Raw genomic sequence first — 26,498 nt, 5'->3', positions numbered from 1 at the left:
CTTTCGTAAACCGAGACTATAAAAACGCTAGATTACTTATCAGATAAACTAATTTACATTTAGTAACTCGTAATTATAGTCTTTGTTTTTTATATTTATTCTAATAACATATATAAGGTAAATTATTTCACTTTAGTTGTTAGTGATTTTAAACATAACGTAATAAAATTATTTTTATTATTGTGGAATAGCTTAATACAGAGATCGACGCGAGGGTCGCATAACCGGAATTTTGATGGTCGAAAATACGAATTTAATAAAAATTGTCATTTATATTTAGAGGTTATTAAATTAAATCTCACAAGTTGGTCGATCCATTCCTCTTGTTACACACTCCATAACTATAAAGAAAGTTAACAAGTTCTTTTTTGGCTTTATTAATTATTTAATACGCATAGAGTAATTAGTTCCGCAGAGAATTGTAATGTTGGTGTTAATATTATCTGTTATCGCGTTCGCATTGTACTGGACGTGGCGATGGCGTGTGACGTCACGTCTGGAACCCCCCGCTTACCCTGGAGGGATACCGTTTATTGGACACGCGCACCTTTTGATAGGAGACAATATTTGTAAGTAACATTAGCCATTTGTACATCTATAATCCATTAGAGAAATAAAGAACACCCCCGCACCCCAGGTTTCTGACCCGAAAATTTGTTAGGGACGCGAAAGGGCGGTATAATGCCGCCCATAAAAAGAAAAAAATAAATCGAACAAGTCGGACTCGCCCACAGAGTGTTCAGTACAAACCAGTAGGTATACCCGAGTACGCGTTTACCGAGGCAAGGGGTTGTGAGTTTAAAATTATCAAAAACTAGTTGTCGCCCTCAACTCCGTCTGCGCGTAATTAAAAAAAAGTAGCCTATGTGTTTTTCCAGACTATGATCTATATTTGTACCAAATCTCATCAAGATCCGTTGTGCCGATCTTCAAACAAACATCCATCCATCTATCCAGTAAGATTTAATTAATGATGTAATTAAAAAAATTGGTTTTCACAATTTTTCTTTGTTATGTGCTATACGACATTGCTTTGTACCAAATTTCAAGATTCCGAGGTTTGAATTCCATCGTGAGTGTCAAAAATTTGCGGAAATTTGCGACATAAACGGCTGAATCTTTTGATTGCGTTGGCTTAGGAGTTTGTTTTTTTCATAGCTGCAAGGTGCATTAGACCTGAGTATTTGATATAAATTCCAGATTGATACCTCCACGTGTTTCTGAGAAAAGGAATCTTGTCGGACGGACAGTAAAGTGATCCTATTAGGATTCCATTTTTTCCTTTCCAGTTACGGAACACTAAAAACGACACCAAATACACTGAAACATTTATTATAAATCATAATCGTCTACGTCACAGTAATTGAAAATGAAAATGTAAATGATTTATTGGCTTAACAAATTGTACAAAGTTTTCATATTGTTGGTATTGTTTGAATCAACGTTTCAGTCTCATCATAAGTTTTAGTCATCAACCAGTCAGTTACAGTCTTTTTGCATTTTGAGAATTTAAGGGGGTAAATGTTAATTTCTTTGTTTATTAAATTGTATAAAAAAGAGGATAGTCGTGGGTATTGACTGGCAGCAAAAGTAGAATTTACTTTGATAACACTTACTACATTTCTTCTTCTTTTTTTATATATCTTTGGGTCATATTTTAATGATTTATGAAATTTTAATATAGTTTGTAAGATAAATAATTTTCTGACAGTCAGAACTTCAGAAATTGTATAAAGGTTTTCTGTTGGAAATCTATACGATTTAAAATAAATAACTTTTAGGAGGGATCTTTGGGACCTTTCAACTTCCAAGAATTTAACCTTGGATGCTCCACCCCAGATAGGTAAGCAGTACGTTATAACTGATTGGGCAAGTGAAATGTAAATCTGTCGTAAAATATCTTTTGGGGCTACATGTCTTAAGGTCTTAAAGGTCCACTTAAGTTTCCGCAACCTGCACAAGATAAGTTCGATATGATCATGCCAAGAAAGGCGCTGGTCAACCATCACACCAAGGTATTTTATACGCTTTACTTTGTCAATGGCTGTGCATGTACATGTATGGTTATTAAAATCTGAACACTTATGAATTTTTATTGTAAAATTGTCTGGCGGTTGGGTTCTGTCATATTTGGTAATGCATATGTAGCTTGTTTTTTAGTGTTTAAAGTTAACAAGTTAGAGTCCAACCAGCCTGCTATCCGCGTTAGCTCACATTCAGCATTTGTCCGCACACTATCCCACGTTTTACCGTAAAAAACTAGAGCCGTGTCATCTGCGTAGGAGAAAATGTGTCCATTATGAACCTTGATATTGCAAAGATGATTTATGTATAGAAGGAATAAAGTTGGACCGAGTACACTACCCTGGGGAACCCCATAAGTGACGGTCTCCGATGAACTAATGAAATCACCTATTTTTACCTTCTGTTTACGATTAGTCAAGTAGTCATTGAAAAGACTAAGAGGTTGGCCTCTAAAGCCAATCTCCTCCAGCCTGTGCAATAGTATGTAGACAGAAACAGAATCGAAAGCGTTTTTTAAGTCTAGGAAGACACCCACACATTTGTCACCATTGTCTACTTTGTTAGTAACAAGAGAAGCTAGTTGCAAGATAGCGTCCTCGGTGGACATGCCTTGCCTAAACCCAAATTGTGATGACGATATGATATTATTCTTACTAAGGTAATTTACTAGTCTAAAATTAATAACTTTTTCTAATATTTTTGAAAGGGGTGTTATAACTGATATCGGTCTGTAATTTGTTAAAACTGTCTTGTATCCACTCTTGTGCACAGGGGTGACTATAGCTTGCTTTAATGCAGAAGGAAAAATACCATGCTCAAAGCATAGATTGACCAGGTAGGTAATGATTGGGACAATAAATTCATGTGTTTCTTTAAGAAAAGCAGTAGGTATGTCATCCGAGCCAGAGGCACTAGTTGACTTCAAACTCATCAGAACTTTGCGCACCTCCTGATCATCGATATTAAGAAGAACAAACGATGTAGTGGGTTGGGTTGAATTTTGAATTTGTTTATTAGTTGGTTGTGGTGAATGTTGTAGTGAAATAGCATTAGCCAATTTTTCACCAACCATAACAAAATGATTATTTGCTCTTGATACTACCTCATAAGGGTTTTTTGTCATTTCCAATAACTCAACGTTTTGTGTCTTAACTAGTCTCCGATTAGTAACTTCATTAATAGCCTTCCATAGCTTCTTAGAATCTTTACGTGCTGCAAGTAATTTTTCTCGTTCGTATTTACGCTTAAATTTTTTAATTAAACAGTTGCAATAGTTTCTATACCTTTTAAATGTAATTTTAAGGATATCGTTATGTGGGTCAAGTTTCAGCTTTTTTTGGATTAAGTTTCTGTTACGAATACATCGCAGTAAACCAATGGTCATCCATGGTTTTAGCATTTGATTTTTTAAAGGTATTAGTTTTTTAATAGTGTGGATCTTGAGACATTCTTGCATAGTTTTTATTAACGTATCTGTAAGTAAGTTTGGATTTTTTAGAGTTAACAGTTCAGGTAGATTATGTTCCAAATGATCATATGCATTTTTTGTATTTAAGGTCGTTTTAGTTTTAGTTTTAATTTATTTATTAGAATGTATTTTATTAGTTATTTTTAAAATATTCATGAAGTGGTCGGTAACAGTGGCATTAGCAATAGCAATAGTTACCGTGTAATTTTCGAATGGCAGCTTTAGGATGACATGATCAAGACAGCTTGGACCTCTAGTTGGAAGTGAGTGTTCTGGCAAAAGTCCATGCATGGCAAGCATGTTTAGATAACCTAGTATGTTTAAGCGCTCGTGTGATTTTTCTTCTACTCTATAGATTAAGTTGATTTTTATATCACTAACAATGATTATTGTAGTGTTTGTGTCTATGGAATAGATACAATTCACTGTCTCATGTACCACACTGGAGGGCACAGCTGTCTCTGGGTAGTTGAGTGACGAACGCGGTACGAAGCGGACGTGCGCCTGAGCTCCAGTGTGGTAGTGGTGAGCCAGTGTCTGTCCTTAATCCTACAAATGGCGACGAGGTGAAAAAAAAAAAAAACAAAATAGAAAATTGCTAACTGTAAAAAATTAATTGTAAAAAAAAAAAAAGCGATTGAAATTATTGTAAATTATTATACCTTCGAGTACTTACAATATCAATCTTCATAAGTGTAAGAAACGTCAATAAAAGGCGGGGTCAACGGGTGGCCTGATTTATTTGTAAAGATGTTTTAAATCTGTTATATTAATCTACTCACTATTTGGTCATCAAATATTCTCTGTAACGAGACACATCAAATGCTACAATAAGTATCAACTGACATATTTATTTTGTTCAGAAATAATTATATTTCTGGCAAAGGTATTTGTGAATCTTCTTCAACGAACCGTTCTAGGATCTAAGACAGTGTCATACGAAATATGGGTCTATTATCTATTAACTGCAACTAAGTATTTCACGTAAAATGACAGGTACAGGCCGTATTTTGAAAATCGGCTATCATTTTAACTAAAACTAGCTTTTACCCGCGACTTTGTCCGCGCGGAATGAAAAGATAGAAAGCGGGGTAAAGATTATCCTATGTCCGTTTTCTGGTTCTGAGCTGCCTGCCCACCAATTTTCAGTAAAATCGATTCAGCCGTTCTTGAGTTGTGAATGGTGTAACTGGTACGACTTTCTTTTATATATATAGATAATACAGATATGTAGTGCTCTGGATTTCCATTAAATTGGTGATATATCTTCGTCTATTTTGGATATCCATTAAATTGGATATATGAATGCGTAAATAGGTAAACCTAATAAGGTAAGGTAAAATAGTATTGAAAAGTATACATTTATAATTTGGATTTCTATTACATTAGAGATATTCTAAACTATTTTATTACATTGTACAAAATGAAATTCATTAGATTGAATTTAATGTGTCTCGGACTTCTTTTAAATAAGAAGCATTAGTAAAAACAAAAGAACTTTTATTAAATTGAAGGTATTTTAGATTTTAGATTTAAATCGAACATTTTCAGTAGGAAGCAGCTGATATTGCAACGACTGCTAAAAAGAGACGTACATTATTACAATAGCGAAGATAATTTGTTTGTTTACAACAAAAAAAAGTATACGCTAAAACGAGAAAAAATGAAGAAAGAGATAGAATAATTGTGTTAGTGTAATTATGATTTTTGCGTATATCGAAAGATTGTTTTAAAATTAATAGAATGTCGTTGAAAATAAGTCAAAACATATTCTTACTAATTGACTATAACGATTTTATAGGTGATAAGAAAGATAGAAGACATCACCCGCAATCGGTTGTTTTCGTTATGTCGTGGTCATGTGACGTACACTCTGTACACTGAGAGCAATTTAACTTTATTTAACATATAACATTAGATCCGACGATATATCATTAGATGCTAGAAGTTATCGATGGCATCTCAGTTGTATAGTTTGATGCGTTGAGATGTATCACTGGATTGGTTATATAGTTTATTTATCAATGTTACAATAAGTTCCCTCTGATGTTAAGAAGTGTTATTGATAAACCTATGTTAATAAATAAAAAAGTAGTTAATACTTAAGTCTGTTCGTGGGTCCTTAGCAAAAAATATATATATATTACCAAATTATACGTAAAATTAAATGTTCAATTGTGGGAGCATGAGCAAATGAATATCCGGGGCAAATAGTAACAGATACATGTAAATACTGCACAAAAGTTTGATTATTTTCTTTTGAATATTACCAGGTCTCACAGTTTAATAGAAAATTTGTGTTGTCTAAATTTAGTTAACTCTAATTCCGTGACGTCGGAATGTCGATAAAAAAAAAAATGACTGAAAAGGTCATTTGTCCATCATTGTCAGTGTAGTATACAAGTGTGTGTAACTAGTGCTCGCTGTCATGTGTATGGTACAGGCAGTAGTACATCGGCCCAATCGTCTAAGTTTTATTTGAATTTAAAATATAACTAAACTATAGATAGGTTTAGCGTTCGTCCGTGTTTCGTAAGCGCGGAAAAAATATAGCCTAGGTTCTATTGATAGTCTCGACAAAATCGGTCCATGCGATTCGGAGATTATTCATATGGCCATTTGCCTGATTGTCCCTTATAATATTAACAAAAATTAACTTTAACTGTCAACTTTAACTTGCGTTAAATTTTCATCGATTAAAGGCTTTAACGAAGTTACATTTTTATTTAACGAATTAAAGATTAACGAAGTTAACTTTTGCTTAACTGTGCCCACCTGTGACCAGGACCATAACAGGTTCACAAATTATTAACATCCTGAAGGAACTCTTTAGTCGACTGGGTTATCCACATTCAATCACTGCAGATTGTAAATGAGCCAGCAGTTTGTAAATGAAGAGTTTAAAACTTTTTGTGAAGATTGCAATATTAAACTTTTAGTACTGTTCCATATTGGCCGCAAATGAATAGGAAAGTCGAGCTTCAAAATAGGGATATCTTAAAGTACCTTAGAATAAGTGCAAGCGAAAAAAGAGACACGAATATAAGAGAAACATTATATTAGTATTTTATGATGTATAACTGTACTCCTCACTCAGTAACAGGAAAGACCCCTTCAGAACTTTTCTTTAAACGAAAGATTAGGGATAAGATTCGATGCTACATGATATTATTATTAATTTATTATTATTATTCGGGTTAGTTTCAACATACAAAATTTTTCAATTATTTAATTCAATATTCTATTTTGACATTAAGCTTGAGTGTTGTTGATACGCCGGCTTGATAATACATCATGGCGTCGGCCGGAACGCTGAGTGATTAGTGAATTGATACATACTTAATCCAATGATCTTTTTGATGATCTTATTGATACTTAGTAAAGCAACAACTGCAATTTTTAAAAAAAAAAAGGGAAATGGATTAGCTAAGTGTGCATTTGAATAACACATAATTATCGTGATTAAATAGTAAATACTTTATTGGCATAGTCGTTTGGTTTATATGAAATTTATGCATAATAATGAAAAATTTAGATTTCAACTTAATTTAAGGTTAATCTATATACTTTTCTTCGTACTATTCATGGCGATCATAGTATATCTTCGAGGGGAGTTCATTGCAGCACTGATAGTGACAATGACTCACACTTTTGTTGTTTTGTTTTGTATTTTCTGTACTACAAAATATATCTAAATTATACGTAAAATGTTTGTTAGCAACAAGACCTACCGTTCTCCTATATCAGTTGTTAATTATTGCAGATATCCATGAAGTTGGTTGCACAGTCACATGCACGGAAATGTAAACATTGTTCTTGTTATGACGACATGACTTCTGATGGCGTTGTTCGATGAGTACATCATTTAATCAGATGATGTAAATTTCTTTTAAATTAAAAGATTAATTTTTATGACTACCACTAGGTTTAGGTTTAAAGATCTTTATTTCTCAAAAAAAAAAAAAAACACAATGCTTCACTTACAATGAAAAAAAAAAAAAAGGAGTAGATATGTTCGGAACCGTACCGCCGTGCGTAAACAACTTCTGTAAATCCGTGCTCGTAATTTTATTTTTAAAAAAAATAGTTATGAGTAATTGCACTTATTTAAAGTAATAGTTATAGTTTTTCTGTGCGTTGTAAGGAAGGTGTAAGTTTAAAGCGTTTGCTATAAACAAATGTTTTGTGAAGTTTTTAAATGTTATTAAACTATGCTGAACAATTATTGATATACCCGAAAAATAAATATGTATATCATACAGGCTTGCGGGTTAATACGTAATATAGATACAGAATACAGGATCAATATAAAGCAAAATAAACCTTAACACAACTATAGAAGAGAATCTAACTTGACAGAAATGACAAAGTTATATATGTAGAAAATATTGAGAGATTATTACAGTTCAGCGATGATATATGATTTAAGTTTATTTTTGAAAGCATTAATACTGTTACGATTCTTTATCTCGTCTGACAGTTGTTAAACATTTGAACGCCTTCGAACGAAATAGTTTTATTCCATAGTTAGTTCGCGGAGTAATAGATTTTAATTTGTGTTTGTTACGTAAGTTATGTTTGTTATCTCTTTTTCGAGTTTAATGTTAGACTTAATGTTTTTATTTGTTATGTTCATTATGAGAGCACAAGTCTTAAATTTAAACATTTGAGTGACATTAAGTAATTTTGTTTGTTATAAAGTTCATTAGTTGGAGTTCGGTAATTAAAAAATTAAATTGGTGGTAATGATTTTCAGTAGATGTGAATACATTAAATTGGATTAATACAGTGTCAATGAACACAGAGAATTCCATTCAATTGGAATTGAGGTTACCATTAAATTGGAAACACTTAGGTTACCATTAAATTGGAAACACTTAGATTACTATTAAATTGGAAACAGTTAGGTAACCATTAAATTGGAAACACTTAGGTTACCATTAAATTGGAAACACTTAGATTACTATTAAATTGGAAACAGTTAGGTAACCATTAAATTGGAAACACTTAGATTACCATTTAATTGGAAACAGTTAGGTTACCATTAAATTGGAAACACTTAGATTACCATTAAATTGGAAACAGTTAGGTTACCATTAAATTGGAAACACTTAGATTACCATTAAATTGGAAACACTTAGATTACCATTGAATTGGAAACACTTAGATTACCATTTAATTGGAAACACTTAGATTACCATTAAATTGGAAACAGTTAGGTAACCATTAAATTGGAAACACTTAGATTACCATTAAATTGGAAACACTTAGATTACCATTAAATTGGAAACACTTAGATTACCATTTAATTGGAAACAGTTAGGTTACCATTAAATTGGAAACAGTTAGGTTACCATTAAATTGGAAACACTTAGGTTACCATTAAATTGGAAACACTTAGATTACCATTAAATTGGAAACAGTTAGGTTACCATTAAATTGGAAACAGTTAGGTTACCATTAAATCGGAAACACTTCGGTTACCATTAAATTGGAAACACTTCGGTTACCATTAAATTGGAAACACTTCGGTTACCATTAAATTGGAAACACTTCGGTTACCATTAAATTGGAAACACTTCGGTTACCATTAAATTGGAAACACTTCGGTTACCATTAAATTGGAACACTTCTATTGCTGACTACAGAGAATTCCATTCAATTGGAATTGAGGTTGCCCCAGAGGACTCGAAATTTATGTTAAAGAATTAGATAGGACAAACAAACTTGCAAGTACATTTATCTCTACGCCTCATGTAGTCGGAAAAACTACATGTCACGGTAAGGAATGAAGAAACTGGACAAATACTAAGAATGAACGTTACACATCTAAAAAGAGTGGAAGGGGAATGGAAATGTAATGGAAATTTAAATGAAGATACATCAAACATTAATGAATGAAACAATCTGGTTGGAAATTATTAATTTATAATTACAGTAAAAAAATATATATAAGATGTTTATTGAGTTGAAAATAATAATAAAATAAAACTTGTTAACAAGGAAGGGATGTAGTGTTTGTGTCTATGGAATAGATACAATTCACTGTCTCATGTACCACACTGGAGGGCACAGCTGTCTCTGGGTAGTTGAGTGACGAACGCGGTACGAAGCGGACGTGCGCCTGAGCTCCAGTGTGGTAGTGGTGAGCCAGTGTCTGTCCTTAATCCTACAATTATATTTTTGCTATTTTTAATATTTTCTAAATACATGTCCAGTGACAAAATAAAGTCATTTTATTAGCAATAGAAGGAGAGCGATAAATAGCAAGGATAGTAACGTGAAGTAAGCTAATTAGTTAACAAGACGCGTGCGTTAAGTTTACTTCAGTAACAGTAGCCCTATTTTTGAGAAAAGCAACCACCCCATCTGCTTGGTTGAGATGAACTGTTGTCGCATATGTATTATAATAAGGTATATGGGGTATATTCTTGTCAGTTCTCAGCCAACATTCACTGAGAATGATTAAATCTATTTCAAACTTTAAAAGGGATAGATTTAGTTGCAAATCATCAAAATTAGTGTAGACACTTCTGATGTTTTGGCAAATAATAGTAAAATCATTTTGTGTTACATTTAACAGACTAGAAATGTTTTCGATGTTATCAACATGTACATTTGCAATTACTAAGTTGTCTACTTCATTAATGGTGTTGAGAAGATCAATAATTGGCGTCTAAGAAAAACAAACACAGTGTAACTAGAGAGTATAGCATTTTAAATACAGTGCAATTTCCAATATCTGACTGAGTTTTATGTATGAATGTGACTGAATTTGTATGTAAGTGAAGATAGTAGTGTTGTAAAAAAATTGTTATTGCAATTTATGAAAGTATGCGCGAACAAATTAAGATAGAAGGTATATAATAATCTTGTGAAGAAAGGCGATGCGTCATCATAGCTGTATAAGTCTAGTCATATTAAATTCATGAGACTATTCACTTGAGCTTCATTTTTTATTATTATAATTCGTGAGTTCTCATCTTTCCGGACGTACACTCTTCCGTTGGCAGTCCAGTAAAATTTGTACTGCTTTGTCCTTGCCAGTTCGCGAGCCAGGAAGTGTAGCCGTGCACCTTTTGCCGTCAGTTGTTCACATGTAAAGATTGGTGTGTCCCTGTTGACAGTTATGCCTAGGTGTTTGGCACATAGATTTTTTTGTGTCTTTTGTTGTAGGATTTTGCCATCTTAAGGAAATCAGCTTTTTGAATAGAGGATGACATTTCCACTATGATCGGTTGATTTTTGCTTCTACTTTCTTATTCTTTGCTCGAATACGGTAGATATCTTTTATGTCGTGCTTCTCTACTTTACAACCAATAGTTTCTGATAAATGACCAACCATTTTAATGAGGTCTTCTTTAGATTCTTGAGGCATATGTGGCACATTTTTTATTTCAACATTCATTTTACGATTTTCTTTTTCGAGATCCTCTACTATGTCTTCTAGGATAGTGATGTAATCTTTATCCTTTTTAGCTTGAATCTCCATTAAGTCAATTTTATTTTTTAATTCTTCATGTTGCGCCGATAGGAAGGCTATAGATTTTTCAATTTTGTTGTTCAATGTTTTGATTTCAGAAAGAGTAGGAAAAATCTTTTTAATGTCGCTACTCTGCGATATCATTGATTGATTTCATTTTCTTTACTTCTTCTCTGAAGGCGTTAAAATCTACCTCGCAATCCGGTTCTCTAGCTCTTTTAGTCCGTTGAGAGACATATACAGGTGATAGACATTCTTGCGTAATATTCGACTCCGAAACAGATCTACTACTATTTAATGCCGACTCCATTTTTATAACAGCTACGGCATAGCGTGGCCCGGCGCGTCGAATATTTATTTCAAAGTCCAACACACAACAAACTTAATTTCAAATTAAAATTTTCTGATCAATCAATCAATCTATATATATAAAAGAAAGTCGTGTTAGTTACACCATTTATAACTCAAGAACGGCTGAATCGATTTGACTGAAAATTGGTGGGCAGGTAACTTAGAACCAGGAAACGGACATAGGATAATTTTTACCCCGTTTTCTATATTTTATTCCGCGCGGACGGAGTCGCGGGTAAAAGCTAGTATCTTATAAACAAAAAGTCCGTCCACGTTGGATTAGAACGCGGTGCAACACGGCGCTTAGCGAAGTTAAGTCCACAGTCTTCAAGTTAGGCCAAACCGTACAGTTATGAAGTAAGTGAATTTTTAAGGTGTTATTAAGATTTATGATTTTAAAGTTATAAAGCGGGTAGTTAGTTTACAAATGGTGAATGTCATTTGCAACTTCACTTATATAGTCACTAAAAACATTGTCTGATAAAATAGATATCACACTGTTTTTACACCACATTTATTACACTTACTAAAGTTTGTGTATGTTTTATTTATGATATTATCAAAGTTAGCACACAGGGTCATTTTAAACCGCGTAAAAGTATTTTTTATTTACGGAGCACTGTATAACACGTCTACTCTCATCGCGGAGTCGGGGGGAAGAGGGACTTTATTTTACGTAATATTTATCTACTTATTTATTAAGTTTTTTAATTCCGCGCGGACGACAGCTAGTATGTATATATATATATATATATATATTACACCTTGTATTAAATCTTTGCCTTTTTCTCACATATTATTTTTCTTTACATCTGGACAATATCTATACGGAATAAAAATTGTATTTTTTCTTCTTCCAGCCTTATGGAATACGTTAAAGGAATTTTCATACACTAGTTTGAAAATGGGTGGTGTGATATCTGCTTCGATTGGACCTCGGACTATTTATGGTAAAGTTGGTTACGTTAAATTTACGACCTAATACTGTAGTGTCCTTATTTAAGACACCGTTTCCCGCTGTTTCTAAATATACGGGTAAAAGAAAATTGTAACCAATTCCCCCATTTCGGCAACATATTTGACTTTTCGCGGTTTCCGAAGTTGTAATCTGTCTAAATTAGTTTCTTTTATTATTGGTTCGGCATTTTTGTAATTAAATTTAGTCTTTAATTAAAGCCCCATTTTGTTGGCCAGTAAATACATATATTTTTCATCGTTTAAAAAAAACACAATCACTTTTATCGAAAACTTGGAAAGTAAACCTCACAGTTTTTTTCCAATCTGCTAAAATCTCTCGAAACACGATATAATGAAGAATTCTTTGTTTCCAGTTGTAACAGATCCTGACGATTGTTTGACTGTCGCCAACACATGTTTACAAAAGGACGTTTTGTATAATTTTGCTAAGCCCTGGGTCGGAGAAGGGTTAATCACTGGAACACGTATGTAAACGTTTTTAATTTAATTATATGTTAAATAATACAAAAGATACCTTTATTTTACCTTAAAGTAAGTTACATAATATTATTAAACATTAATTTTGCGAAAAATAAACTATTACTAGTAAAATAAGAGATAGAAAAGAGAAATGTGTTATTTTCCGTATATGCTTATTATTTAAAATTAGTATAGTTAGTGTGAGTTTTCTCCTTGATCTTCTGTATAAGGGCCGCCTAGTGTGGTGAAAGCCTGTTCCAGATTCTTCCATGTCTTCCTGTCCGATGTTAGTCTGGTCCAGCCATTCCCAGCTATTTTTATTATATCGTCGCACTACCTTAAATGTGGACGACCCTTTCTTCTTTTGTTATCGATGGGGAACCTGTTAGTTATTATTTTTGTCCACCTTTCGTCTTTCTCTTTGCGTGTGTTCCGTCCATTACCATTTAAGTCGTAATAAGAATTTCACCACATCTTTAGCTTTTGTTTGTAACTTTATCTTTTATTTTAAGTCCTAAGTAGCTTCTTTCAATGCGTCTCCGACATATCTTAATTTTGTTGAGATTTTTTCTAGTTCTCTAACTGGCCTCTGCCAGGTTTGACTTGATTACGTGAGGCAGGGCAGTAGACAAATGTTCGTAGCTTTCGTCTTTAGTTCGGTGTGGATCATACTTTTAAATATGTCTTTTAGAGACCAATATCTGTTCCACGTTCTTTTTATTCTTCTATCTATTTCTTTATCTGTCCCTGACTTTATGACATACATAACATGTTAATATGTTAAATAATATACATAATTATAATTGAAATATAGGTGAATTTTAATGACGAATGATAATGTAACCTTTAACACGCATTAAGTCCAAAGCCCGCTCTCCTTAGGCCAACTCTTGTTGCTTCCCTTGCCTAAGACTCAATCACGAAATAAAGCGTCATTACGGAAGTTCAAGAATATCTAGAGAAGACTTCAAATTTGCTAATATTACATACAAACGAGTCGAAAAGTTTATTTACCTACTACCTAGCTACCTACTACTAGCTGTGCCTTGTGTTCTGCCAGAATATGTTTTACATATGTGCCAAATTTTATCAATATCCGTTTAGCCGTTCCGGAGAAACCTTCAAACAAACATCCATCCATCTATCCATTCGCATTTATAACATTAGTAAGATTTAATATAAATTGCAATTTTTTAAATCTGTGTTTTCAAACTCAAATAATAGATGGCGATATTTCATCTATTAGAACCTGATTCGGGTTTTTGCTTTTTTAACTGGGGTTAGGTTAATTGATGTCTGTAGTTAAATGGGAAATTGCGAATAGTAATACGGATATAAGCGTCGGTAGCTCAGGGGTTTAGCACTTGACTTGCAATCTGCAGGCCCTGGTGGGGACGTATAGTGAGCTGATGATGATGAATACGGATATGATGTTGCAAAGTTTTCTAAAATTGTAAATGAATAAACAAAAAAAAATCTATCGCGTTGGTATTGTTTATTTTATCCTTTTCTGTCGTAACAAAGATTCATACATCCATCCAAACTTTCGAATTTATAATATAGGGTTTTTCAACAAGAACTTTGTTTTTCAATTGGGGCCACACCAACATGACAGTTTTGACATTTAGTTATTTGAACCATTCGTAGTAGATGCTTTGGCAATTGCTACAATGAATTCAATTTCGCTCGAAAATCGCATTAAAATAATTAAAATTAACTATGAAAATGGTGCAATTTATTGTGAACCAAATTTCCCGATCGCTATTCACGAAACTCAGCTGTTAAATGGCCAGCCAGATCGTGTGATTTAACACCACTGAATTATTTTTTGTGTGGCTATGTTAAGGACAGAGTCTATACGGAGCCAATCGAATCGATCGCGGCCTTAAAACTCAAAATCCGTGACGTTATTAACGAAATAGACCCGACATTTTGCCAAAAAGTGATTAAAAACTTAGATGAAAGAATCTCTGTCAGCGTGGTCGTGGTGGACATTTGCCAGATCATTTTTCATTCATAATTGCCAAACTTTTTTCTCTTCAATCTTCATCTAAACTCTTTGTTTTATTTTGTTTTAGAAAACAAAGTTCTTATTGAAAAACCCTATATTAGTAATGTATAATGTATCCTGTTGGTATTGTACATTTTACCCTTTTCTGTAGTAACAAAGATCCATACTGGCCCGCATCCACTGCTTCGGCTTTCGCATTTATAATAATAGTAATATAAAATGTTACAACATTACAGTGTCAAAATGGAGGAATCATCGGAAGTTGTTGAACCCAGCGTTCAGTCAGCTCGTGGTGGACGGTTTCCAGGGAGTTTTCAACAGTCAGGCCCGTCGCCTGGTGAAAGATATGGAGACTGAGGTAGGGAAGGGATCTTTCGATCACTGGACATACACGCGAAGGAATGCTTTGGAGACTATTTGCTGTAAGTAAATCAGTTACTAACTGTTGCACTAAGGGACTTAAGCGATTATTTAACTAACCTTTAAACTATTTTGAGAGCAGTTTGACTGGACTAAGAGAGAAAATCTACATTCACCTCTAAAAAGATAATGGATTTTTTATTATTTTCTTCAACATAAGAACATCTACTTATCACGTCGATTACTAACTATGAGTCCATTAAAAAAAAAAAACGTTTTTTGTAAAAATCTTAATACCACGGTGTAAGAGAACTAAAATGAAGAACAGTGCCATCTTTTGCCGGGTGTGTTACTTCTTGATTCTTCTGATGTAGAAACTCGAAATGATGTCTACGTTTGTTTGAACAGTAACCGCTCTGGGAGTTGAATTCAGCGAAAACAGCGTTCTCAACAGTCAATATGAGCACGCGGTGGAGCAGATGTTCAACGTGATGGTGGAGAGGTTCCAGAAGTTCTGGCTCCACAACGACTTCTTGTACAACTGGTCAAACCTGAAGAAGAAACAGGAGAGATGTCTGAAGATACTGCACAATATGTCAAATACGGTAAACTTGATGTACTGACTTTTACGACCGAATCCAATAAACAATACGAAGTTATTTTATATGGAAGGTTAACCAAAATGAAACGAAAGACAAGGTTGTTATAATAATGATGCTGGTACCTGAATAAATTCTCTACGTTTTATTTTGGTTTCAGGTTCTAAAAACACGTAAAGCTGCTTACGTAAACAATGATAAGAATGGAATAGAAGCATCGACAGGTTTGTACGAGCAACGATTTATAATACTTTTTTACGTACAATATAATAAAGGGTAGACAGTGACCATGGATCTCCTTTTGGCGCGGTCCTGACACTCCTATCTTGCTTCTTTCTTATTTAGGCATCTACGCATTCATGCACGTCGGTTTGGGGTGCTCTTAATACCCTTCTTGAGTATTTCATCAATTAGAACGGTATAAGTCCATCTAGCATGGACCCGACCTATGCCGAAAATTATTTTTGCCTCATAAAGTTCCTTTGTTAATCTCCTTTCAAGTAGTAATGAGACCCAGGCAAAATTCTAAGTTTCTAGGTCTCGTATCTATGCTGTGAAAAATGTTTGTAGTTACGAACTTAAACCACCCCTTTTTAGACCTTTGAAGTGTAAATTTAAGAAAAATCTGAAAGACGTATTTAATTATTAGTGCTGAAAAGTGCGTATGCCAATTTGCAAGTAATTCTGCAGAAGGAATAACGTTGCTCGATACAAATCTTAGATCCCCACTTTGGATCTTCAGAGGATGATTTTGGTATAATCTTTTCTGTTTAGTCGCCTATGTAGTGACAGAAAGCTCTATATTACATTTCAAGTCTCTAGTAGTTTTGACTGTGCGTTGAAAAATATTCAGTCAGTTTCCTCGTATAAATGTATAGTTTTTAATGACCGCTCGTAGTGAAAATCGGCAGATATTATATTTTGGTGATCCTTGAATGATTTCCTCCATGAAGAAAAAAATAGCGCGCTCGACCATTTTATGGAATTCTCTAAAAGTCACGAAGTATTAAACTGTATAAATAAAAAGGCCTGACTTTGCACCTTTAGATTTCCACCTGTTTCGGTCTCTTAAGAATCCTTAAGGCACTGTCTCTGACTGACTGCCAAAACTCTGTCTTGGTTTTTTGATCAGAATTCCCTAAATTTCTATAGCAATGGAATCAGGTCTCTACCTACATGATTGCAAAAAGTTATCGAACAAAATGGCATCTATATACTTTTAGAGAATTATTAGTCAAGATCATCTCGAGCGTATTGCGCGCTAAAGTTTCCAAAACCAAGTGACAGATAGCTGTAGTGAGGCGACGTAAGCGTTGATATTTGACATGTCTAGTGCTGCGCCGATACACCGGCACAGTGTTGATTTTTGTCTCTAACAGTTCGGCCATCCTGCATTTCCTTCGTCCTCGAAGGAGTATTGATCCTTGCTGCATCGTTTTACACGCTGTCCCAAGCGCCATGAAAAGCCAGAACACCTCAAAGAAAAGGACCTAAAAGCAAATCAGCCCCGTAGGCAGAAAATATAGCCCCGTAGGCAAACATATAGCCCCGTAGGCAAAACATATAGCCCCGTAGGCAAACATATAGCCCCGTAGGCACAACTTAGCCCCGTAGGCACAACTTAGCCCCGTAGGCAAAACATAGCCCCGTAGGCAAAAGTTGATTTTGTATCAACCATGTATCTGAAATAAAACTAATAATAATTGTTATTAAACATACGCCCCGTAGGCAAAACATACGCCCGGAGGCAACATATACGCCCGGAGGCTAAACATACGCCCGGAGGCAACATATACGCCCGGAGGCTAAACATACGCCCGGAGGCAACATATACGCCCGGAGGCTAAACATACACCCGGAGGCAACATATACGCCCGGAGGCTAAACATACGCCCGGAGGCAACATATACGCCCGGAGGCTAAACATACGCCCGGAGGCAACATATACGCCCGGAGGCTAAACATAGGCCCCATAGGCAATCTTTGATTTTCTTTTATCAATCATGTGTCTGAAATAAAAGTTTTATTAATCATACGCCCCATAGGCAAAACATACGCCCGGAGGCAACATATACGCCCTGAGGCTAAACATACGCCCCATAGGCAATCTTTGATTTTCTTTTATCAATCATGTGTCTGAAATAAAAGTTTTATTAATCATACGCCCCATAGGCAAAACATACGCCCGGAGGCAACATATACGCCCTGAGGCTAAACATACGCCCCATAGGCAATCTTTGATTTTCTTTTATCAATCATGTGTCTGAAATAAAAGTTTTATTAATCATACGCCCCATAGGCAAAACATACGCCCGGAGGCAACATATACGCCCTGAGGCTAAACATACGCCCCATAGGCAATCTTTGATTTTCTTTTATCAATCATGTGTCTGAAATAAAAGTTTTATTAATCATACGCCCCATAGGCAAAACATACGCCCGCAGGCAACATATACGCCCTGAGGCTAAACATACGCCCCATAGGCAATCTTTGATTTTCTATTATCAATCATGTGTCTGAAATAAAAGTTTTATTAATCATACGCCCCATAGGCAAAACATACGCCCGGAGGCAACATATACGCCCGGAGGCTAAACATACGCCCCATAGGCAATCTTTGATTTTCTTTTATCAATCATGTGTCTGAAATAAAAGTTTTATTAATCATACGCCCCATAGGCAAAACATACGCCCGGAGGCAACATATACGCCCTGAGGCTAAACATACGCCCCATAGGCAATCTTTGATTTTCTTTTATCAATCATGTGTCTGAAATAAAAGTTTTATTAATCATACGCCCCATAGGCAAAACATACGCCCGCAGGCAACATATACGCCCTGAGGCTAAACATACGCCCCATAGGCAATCTTTGATTTTCTTTTATCAATCATGTGTCTGAAATAAAAGTTTTCATTACTATTATTTTTACTACCATGTCAAATACCTGGCATTCCGTGCACCCTGTACTCCATGACATCTATATCCATCAAGACTCTCTACAGGTTCGCGGCCTCGGCCTGCTCGCGACAGGCACTTCACGAGCGTACTACTCGCGACGGGTGCTCCACAAGCGCCGTTGCTCGCGACAGGCGCTCCACAAGCGCCACTGCTAACAACAGGCACTTTACAAGCGCACTGCTCACCACACGCGTTTCACTGGTGCGCTGATTGTAAACAGGCACCGCTCAGGCGCGCTGATTGTAGACAGGCACCGCTCAGGCGCGCTGATTGTAGACAGGCACCGCTCAGGCGCGCTGATTGTAGACAGGCACCGCTCAGGCGCGCTGATTGTAGACAGGCACCGCTCAGGCGCGCTGATTGTAGACAGGCACCGCTCAGGCGCGCTGATTGTAGACAGGCACCGCTCTGGCGCGCTGATCCGTAAACAGGCACCGCTCAGGCGCGCTGATTGTAGACAGGCACCGCTCAGGCGCGCTGATTGTAGACAGGCACCGCTCAGGCGCGCTGATCGTAAACAGGCACCGCTCAGGCGCGCTGATTGTAGACAGGCACTTCAATCGCGCGCTGCTCGCGACACGCGCTTCAATGGCGCGCTGCTCTCCACACGCGCTTCAATCGCGCGCTGATCGCGACACGCGCTTCAATGGCGCGCTGCTCGCGACACGCGCTTCAATGGCGCGCTGCTCTCGACACGCGCTTCAATGGCGCGCTGCTCTCGACACGCGCTTCAATGGCGCGCTGCTCTCGACACGCGCTTCAATGGCGCGCTGCTCTCGACACGCGCTTCAATCGCGCGCTGCTCGCGACACGCGCTTCAATCGCGCGCTGCTCGCGATACGCGCTTCGATCGCGCGCTGCTCGCGACACGCGCTTCAATCGCGCGCTTCTCGCGATATGCGCAGGTTCGGACCCTTAGGCGGTAACTCGATTTACACGATTTCTCTTGTCATCTCAAACACCAAGTATCTTTGTGGATCTATAACATTCATCACTTGACCATGTAGGGCAAGCATGTCATGACATACCAAACAATAAAATCAAGTTTTAATTCAGAAGTATCCTGGTGACACACAAATTAAAATAAACTGAACTTAGAAAGGACATCAATGACTTAAGACATAATGATATCCATCTGACTCAGGTAATGGCTTTAATTTTATCACAACTCTGCTTTACCAGACCCTCACTGATAAACTGATCTATATTCTCAATTTCAGTTGTTAGGAAAATTCTTTAAATTAATTGAAAAACCTGATCTTGTCTTATTAAACATCAACACTAAAAATATAATAAATGTTGGTTTGATCTTACCGCAGTACAAATTGAACAAGTATCCATGCCAGGACATCCGGCAGCTTATACCAATAATGGCTTGAACAATCATGCTATCTGTCATATTACATGACATGTGACATGCCAATCCCAAGTTTGTCATAATCAAATTTTACTGAATCCTCACCCTTTGGTTTAACTCAATTGGCATGTTCCCTAGTCTGAACTACTACTACTGTTCTTAACAAATGGAAACACTTGAATTAAATTTGTCATCAACTGACATAATGAATACATGGGGTCTTCCATTTATATTTTGGCAAAGTTATCTTTTCCATGCAATTGCATTGTACTTGTAAAAAAAAAAAAAAAAAAAAAAAAAAAAATTGTAACATCTTTTCATGCATATTTGTCACAACTTCAAAATTATATTCCACATAATACACCACTGACTTGTATTTTAGTTTTTGTACCAACTCCTTTAATACCTCAATTTGACTGTCTTTTCTCTTTATTCCTCTTTGTGTGTCTTAAAATACAGAAAAGTATTTTTAATTATCCTGTTAAAATATAACATAACCTGTAGTCTTTAAAAGTACTGTCTTAAAGCCAACAGTATATTTAAATATTCTACACAAAACTTTTATCTTTTAACCAAATTATAATCTTAATATTAAATGTATGATTCATATTATTTTACACACCACTTTGGTGTCTCAACATAAATCATACCTTGTTTTAAAATGAAAGGCACTTTTAATATTTTATACAAACTTTTGTGTCTTGACAAACCATAAAACCAAACCTTTAACTCAAACATTAAAATAGAAATAAACACAACAAATGTTGATTTTGTGTTTTCAAGCCAATGGTCTTTTCATGGTCTGTTAATAAAACAATTTTCGTAATATGACTTTATGATTGTACGATTACAGACTTTAGGAAAATGTTTTCAAGTCTTTTAGAAATCACCAAATTAAGAAATCAGTAAATAATTTTGTACAGATAATTAGAAACATGGAACAATCTCACCAAATATGAAGATTTTCACGCTGGTGTGCGTTTTAAGTTTACCATTTACTCGAAGTTCTCAATATCCTTACAAATTTAAAAATCTTACTCTCCGGTAAACAATACGATTCTTTTATGCAACAAAATCACTTTGTGAGTTTGGGTAATATCTCACTTCTGAACTTTTAGAGAATTGTTAGTCAAGATCATCTCGAGCGTATTGCGCGCTAAAGTTTCCAAAACCAAGTGACAGATAGTTGTAGTGAGGCGACGTAAGCGTTGATATTTGACATGTCTAGTGCTGCGCCGATACACCGGCACAGTGTTGATTTTTGTCTCTAACAATACTTAAGTTAAATGTAAATGAACTATATTAAAAATGTTTTAATACTGCGAAGATACTTTTTCCATAACCTAATATGTAAGGAAGTTCTCCCCCTCATGTTAAGCTGCCGGGCTAGAATAAATCCCAAAATCCAAGATTCGCTTCCCCTTTCAAAAATTATGTGTTAATTCTAGGTACAAAATTCAAGGCGTTTTTGGACCTTCTACTAGAATTATCTACAGAGAAAGGAGCGTTCAACGATTTGGAGATAAGAGAACAAGTGGACACCATGATAGTAGCAGGTCACGAAACGTCAGCTAATGTTCTTATGTTCACCTTAGTTATGATTGGATCATATCCGAAGGTGCAGAAGCGAATATTTGAAGAGTAAGTTTATACATATCTCAAAGAATCTTTCTTGTGTTCATTCTTCAATAGCCTAATGGTCGAAAACGTGGGTTTGAATCTGACAGACTGTTGTAATTTTTTCTTTCACGAAAAAGCGTCATGTGCGCGTGGTGGGAGTTTTTTTAAAGCCGTTTTTAACTCATAGCTCCGTTCCTGATTCACCGATTTTGATAATTATTTTTATTCAATAGGTGGTACTTGTTGTACGGTCCCATTTTTATTTTATTAAATACTGACAGTATTTTTTACGTTGTTTTTACGTTATTCTTAATAATACGTACTAAAAAGTCGGTAAAGAAAAGGACAATTTTGTTTTCATGGCTAACGTAGGCTAAACAACAGTTTATATATAAAATGATAAAAGAAAGAATTGTAGCTATATGCTTTGTTATGTAACATCTGTTGCACGAATGGAACAGCTTGCCCGGTGCAATAACACGACCACAAAGACAGGCGTGAAGTGGAAGCAAATCCGCTTTTCATCTGATTGTCCGGTGCGATATGTTTTCCTGCTTGTCCGTTGCGATTCGTTTTTCCACTTGTCCACCTTTTAAATTTATTACTTAAAAGTGTTGATGACACTTTTTCCTTCAAATACCTATTTCGTGATTCTATAAATGATGATCTTTAAATTTATTCTGTAAAGGTCTGGAGGTAAGAGTTTGTATTAAGAAATATGTTGACCTCGAAATACAGAATTTAAAGACTAAAGTATATATGTATATGTATGTATATTTGTATATATATATATATATAATACCGGAGACGTTGCAAATTTCTCTTGTTAGGGAACCAAATTCTGCCTATTTCATATGTTTTTTTTGTTATTATTTTTAATTTATTTAAGCAGCATACATGACTTATGGCTGTATAAAATAAAAGCCTTTGACCACTTTTTTAAAAAAAAACTGTCAAAATCACGTCAAAAGTAGTGGAAATAACTAACCTAAAGTACGATTTTATTTATTCAATAACTAAAAATCTCCCAGTCTCCGCAACTTTTAACTTTGGCTAGTAAGTCCTTAGATATAATTGTGTTCGCCATAAAAGCTACAATCGCCAACTCGACCGTCAATAATGTATATTTTAGCCTAGAATATTATTATGAAGTACGATTTTAGGCTACACGACATTTTTGGGAACGATGACAGAGATGTGACAAAGCAAGATTTATCTCAATTAATATATTTAGAGGCCGTGTTGAAGGAAACAATGCGGGTGTACCCCATCGTGCCTTTGACTGCGAGGTGGCTTGATAGAAATGTCAAACTAAGTGAGTAAGATTTCATATTACCGTACAATTGAAAACATTGCTATAACAAATTGACACATGATGTTAGTGACTTATTTTTCAATCACTGAAGCGCCAAAAGCCTCATTGTTAGAGGTAAAAAACATGTTTTTCTGTGATAAATTTGGATTTAAGCGATTGTTTTATTCATTCATTTACTCATTGCCACTATCATTCACTCACTCACTACTTTTACTCATTAATTTATTTCTTCCAGAGAACTACACATTAACCGCTGGTCGCACGTGCTTTATGTTAGTGTACGGGGTCCACAGACACGTCATGTGGGGACCTGACGCCGAGCAGTTCAAGCCCGAACGCTGGCTGGACCCAGGCACTCTGCCGCACAGTCCCAACGCCTTTGCCGCATTTCATATTGGCAGGAGGATCTGTATTGGTAAGTGATTAAATTAAACTTTTTATGAGAATTTCGAAATGTAGAATATATAAAATACATCTAAAAATACTATTCTTCTTTTTTATGAGTTTTAGAAATATGTAAATAATAAAATAAATTAAACCAATTTGTGTCTACAAGTTATAATAATTTCACTTTCCAGGTAAATCGTACGCGTATTCATCAATGAAAACAACATTGGCTCACCTATTACGTCACTACCGAGTACAAGCCGACCACAAAAAGATGATATTAAAATTTGACATTGTGCTTAAACCCGAATGCGGCCACTTCATATCCATAGAGAAGAGAGAAAATGTGAATTTCTAAATTCGTGACACATATACTTAATCTTTATTTGCTAATTTAAAAAACAAAAAACTCGATTGACTGCGCTGCCAACAAAAATAAAAACATACCAAACGAGTAATAAACGATACCCTCTTCGACAATTTACATTATAGTTGCGAATATTTGGTTTTGATTTATGAAGCGGTATTAATTCTTTGGACATTTAAATTGTAGTTATAGTTATGTTTCTTTTTAATTTGCAATAATAGGCGCCAGCAACAAAAAAATCTGTTTCACGAATGGGCTGGCTCGCCCGGTGCAATACCACGATATCACGGAAAAAGTTATTTCCCCGTCCTTTGCGTTCACTTCTCCGCAAAATCAACTTCACCTTTCCATCGTTTCTATTAGAAAAGGGTGGGAATGGAAAATGGACTAAAATTAGGTCAAACGAAACGCGGAACTACATTCACTTCTCGCCAGCCTTCTGCGTGGTCGTAGTATTTCACCAGCCGAGCCGGCGCATTCGTGCATAAAATGTCTGTTTTAAGGTAAAGCTGTAGAAAAGAAAATAATTTAAAAAATCAATTAAAAACAAAATAGTGGTTAAAAAAAATTAAAAAATATGTATGTGTTTTTCTTTTTTATACTTCACCTGTTGTATAAGAAAGTTTTCCTGTTATTTGACTTTTGAAAACAAGATTCTAGATCGACTGAAAGGACCCTTTAGGTTTCCTTGTGAGTTTGAAAATATGTGGCTTAAATTGCTGTGTCTTTTGATTGCGTTGACATAGAAGTTTGATTTTGTTACAACTTTAAGGTATTTTAGATCTGAGTATTTGATATGAATTTCAATTTAATACCTTTACGCGTTTATGAAAAGGGGTATTAATTTTAAAATTATTAAATACATTTTTATTCTATGATGTAACTAGAAATTTACGGTTTTCACAATTTTTTCTTTATCTCTGTTATAAGATGTTGCTTCGTACCAAATTTCAAGACTGTGTTCACGGGAAGTACCCTTTACTTTGCTATATTGATGATGTTATCGTTTGCAAGACTTGTTGAAGAACTAAATAGCATAGTTTGGAAAGGCGTTTTAGTGTTTAGAAGTAATCTATTTTATTTCATTCAATGATGTTACAATACAATACAATTTTACAGGTCATAAAAGTTATCTTATGATAACAAAATCTCGATATAAAACAAAGAAATTTCCTTACACTAAATAAAAATTTTAAATGACGCGAGGCTGGTAACAGCTGTGACGCTGTCCGGCAGTCAGTTGTAGACGGCAGGCCCCATGACGTGCGTCGACTTCTCCGTCTTGGCCAGTCGGTGCGCCACTGAAGTCAGCTTGTCCGCGCTGCGAGTCATCATGCTGCTGCTGCTGCCTTATTCCTTTTGCGTTTCAAAGTCGCGGAACATTTGGCGGGTGAACGTCGCCACCTGGAAAATAACTAACGACAGCAATTTTAAGATTTTGTTTGAAATATACAACGGTTTTGCCGAAGTCTTCCGCGTTACCTTTCTTGTGTAAAATGGCTATTTTCTTGCTAACTGTAAATTTTTTTGAAAATCGGTTAGCGGGGAAGAAAATTCCATAAAAAATTAAATCTTAAGAGATTAGACCATTTTCGTGTAGCTGCAATGGATAAGTTACTTCCCCTTACTGCTCAAAGTTCCCATAGCTGCTGAAAGTTTCCAACCTGTAAAAAGGTAAATTAGTGAATATTATAACGTAAATGAGTGAACAAGATCCCATTTTTAATTGTCTCATTAACACTTAGTGTTTAATCTCACGGTAAATCGTTAAATGAAAATAGGGCATGAATTTAATTGATGTTTCTGAAGCAAAAAAGTTAATGTGAGAAAACTATAAGAGATAGATATATGCTATCGCGGCCTTTTGTTTAGCACACTTAAAGAGCTACAATTCGTCCATACACCATTTTTATGTTGGTCCTATAGTTTAGCCTACGTAAGCGCTGAAAGCAAAATTGTCCCTAATTTTCGCAACAAATTTTGAAGCTTAATTTTTGAATTAAACTTCTACTATTCTACTATAGTTATCTACTATTGTTCTAGTTATTAAAAAAAATGGGACCCATCTGCAAGCACTTCCTTTCGATTAAAGTAATTTTTATCAAAATCGGACCACCAGGGGCGGAGATTCGCAGTAACACACATAAAAAAATTCAGTCGAATTGATAACTTCTTTTTGAAGTCGGCTAAAAATAAGCACTAAAGGTCTGAACGCATGGCGAGTATTCTGCAACTAACCGTCGTTACCGCGTGGATAACGCACGTTCGCCGCGGCGATGCGGTGCGAGCAGGGCCGCCGTACCCGGGCGTGCAAAGCGTACTGCACGCTGGCGGCACACCCAGGAGGGCGCCAAATCGAGAAGCATTAACGATATTCACTTAATTCAAGTAGATCTCATAATGCCCATAAGTACGAAAATAAATATCGTAAAAAAAACCGCCCGAAAGACGTATTGGCATTCGTTAAAACTAGTTAAAATGTTAATGTAGTTGTTTGGTGGTTTTGATCGTGATGTTTTATAAAATGGTAGGTATTTAGTTTTCGAGGTGTTGAGAATGAGTAAGTTTTTTTCTAGCCAGCCTGTAACAGTAGCCAGACCCTTCTCTGCAGCATCCTTACCAGTTTCCCATTAACTATCATGAAACAGAATGACGGTGTCATCTGCAAACATCAGTAAGTCCGCTTTTTGGAGGCTCATTCCACATAAATCATTTATATAAATAAGGAACAGGGTAGACCCCAGTGTACTGCCTTGC

At 35.5% G+C, this 26,498-nt stretch overlaps 1 protein-coding gene across 1 annotated transcript; it reads left to right on the top strand.

Moving 5' to 3' along the window:
* The first annotated feature begins 297 nt into the window (after positions 1 to 297).
* Positions 298 to 23,733, top strand: LOC123722373 (cytochrome P450 4V2-like). Its single transcript, XM_045683933.1, has 10 exons — positions 298 to 569; positions 12,188 to 12,277; positions 12,659 to 12,769; positions 15,012 to 15,197; positions 15,544 to 15,740; positions 15,895 to 15,958; positions 21,501 to 21,693; positions 22,836 to 22,987; positions 23,223 to 23,402; positions 23,566 to 23,733. Exons 1-10 carry the CDS (start codon positions 425 to 427, stop codon positions 23,730 to 23,732), a joined length of 1,485 nt encoding a protein of 494 aa, XP_045539889.1. The 5' UTR covers positions 298 to 424; the 3' UTR covers position 23,733.
* The last annotated feature ends 2,765 nt before the right edge of the window (positions 23,734 to 26,498 follow it).

Source organism: Papilio machaon, chromosome 24 (assembly GCF_912999745.1).
Source record: "Papilio machaon chromosome 24, ilPapMach1.1, whole genome shotgun sequence".
Lineage (NCBI taxonomy): Eukaryota > Metazoa > Arthropoda > Insecta > Lepidoptera > Papilionidae > Papilio > Papilio machaon.
Note: the sequence above shows the minus strand (reverse complement) of the source record. Positions and strands in the feature narration are given on the sequence as shown.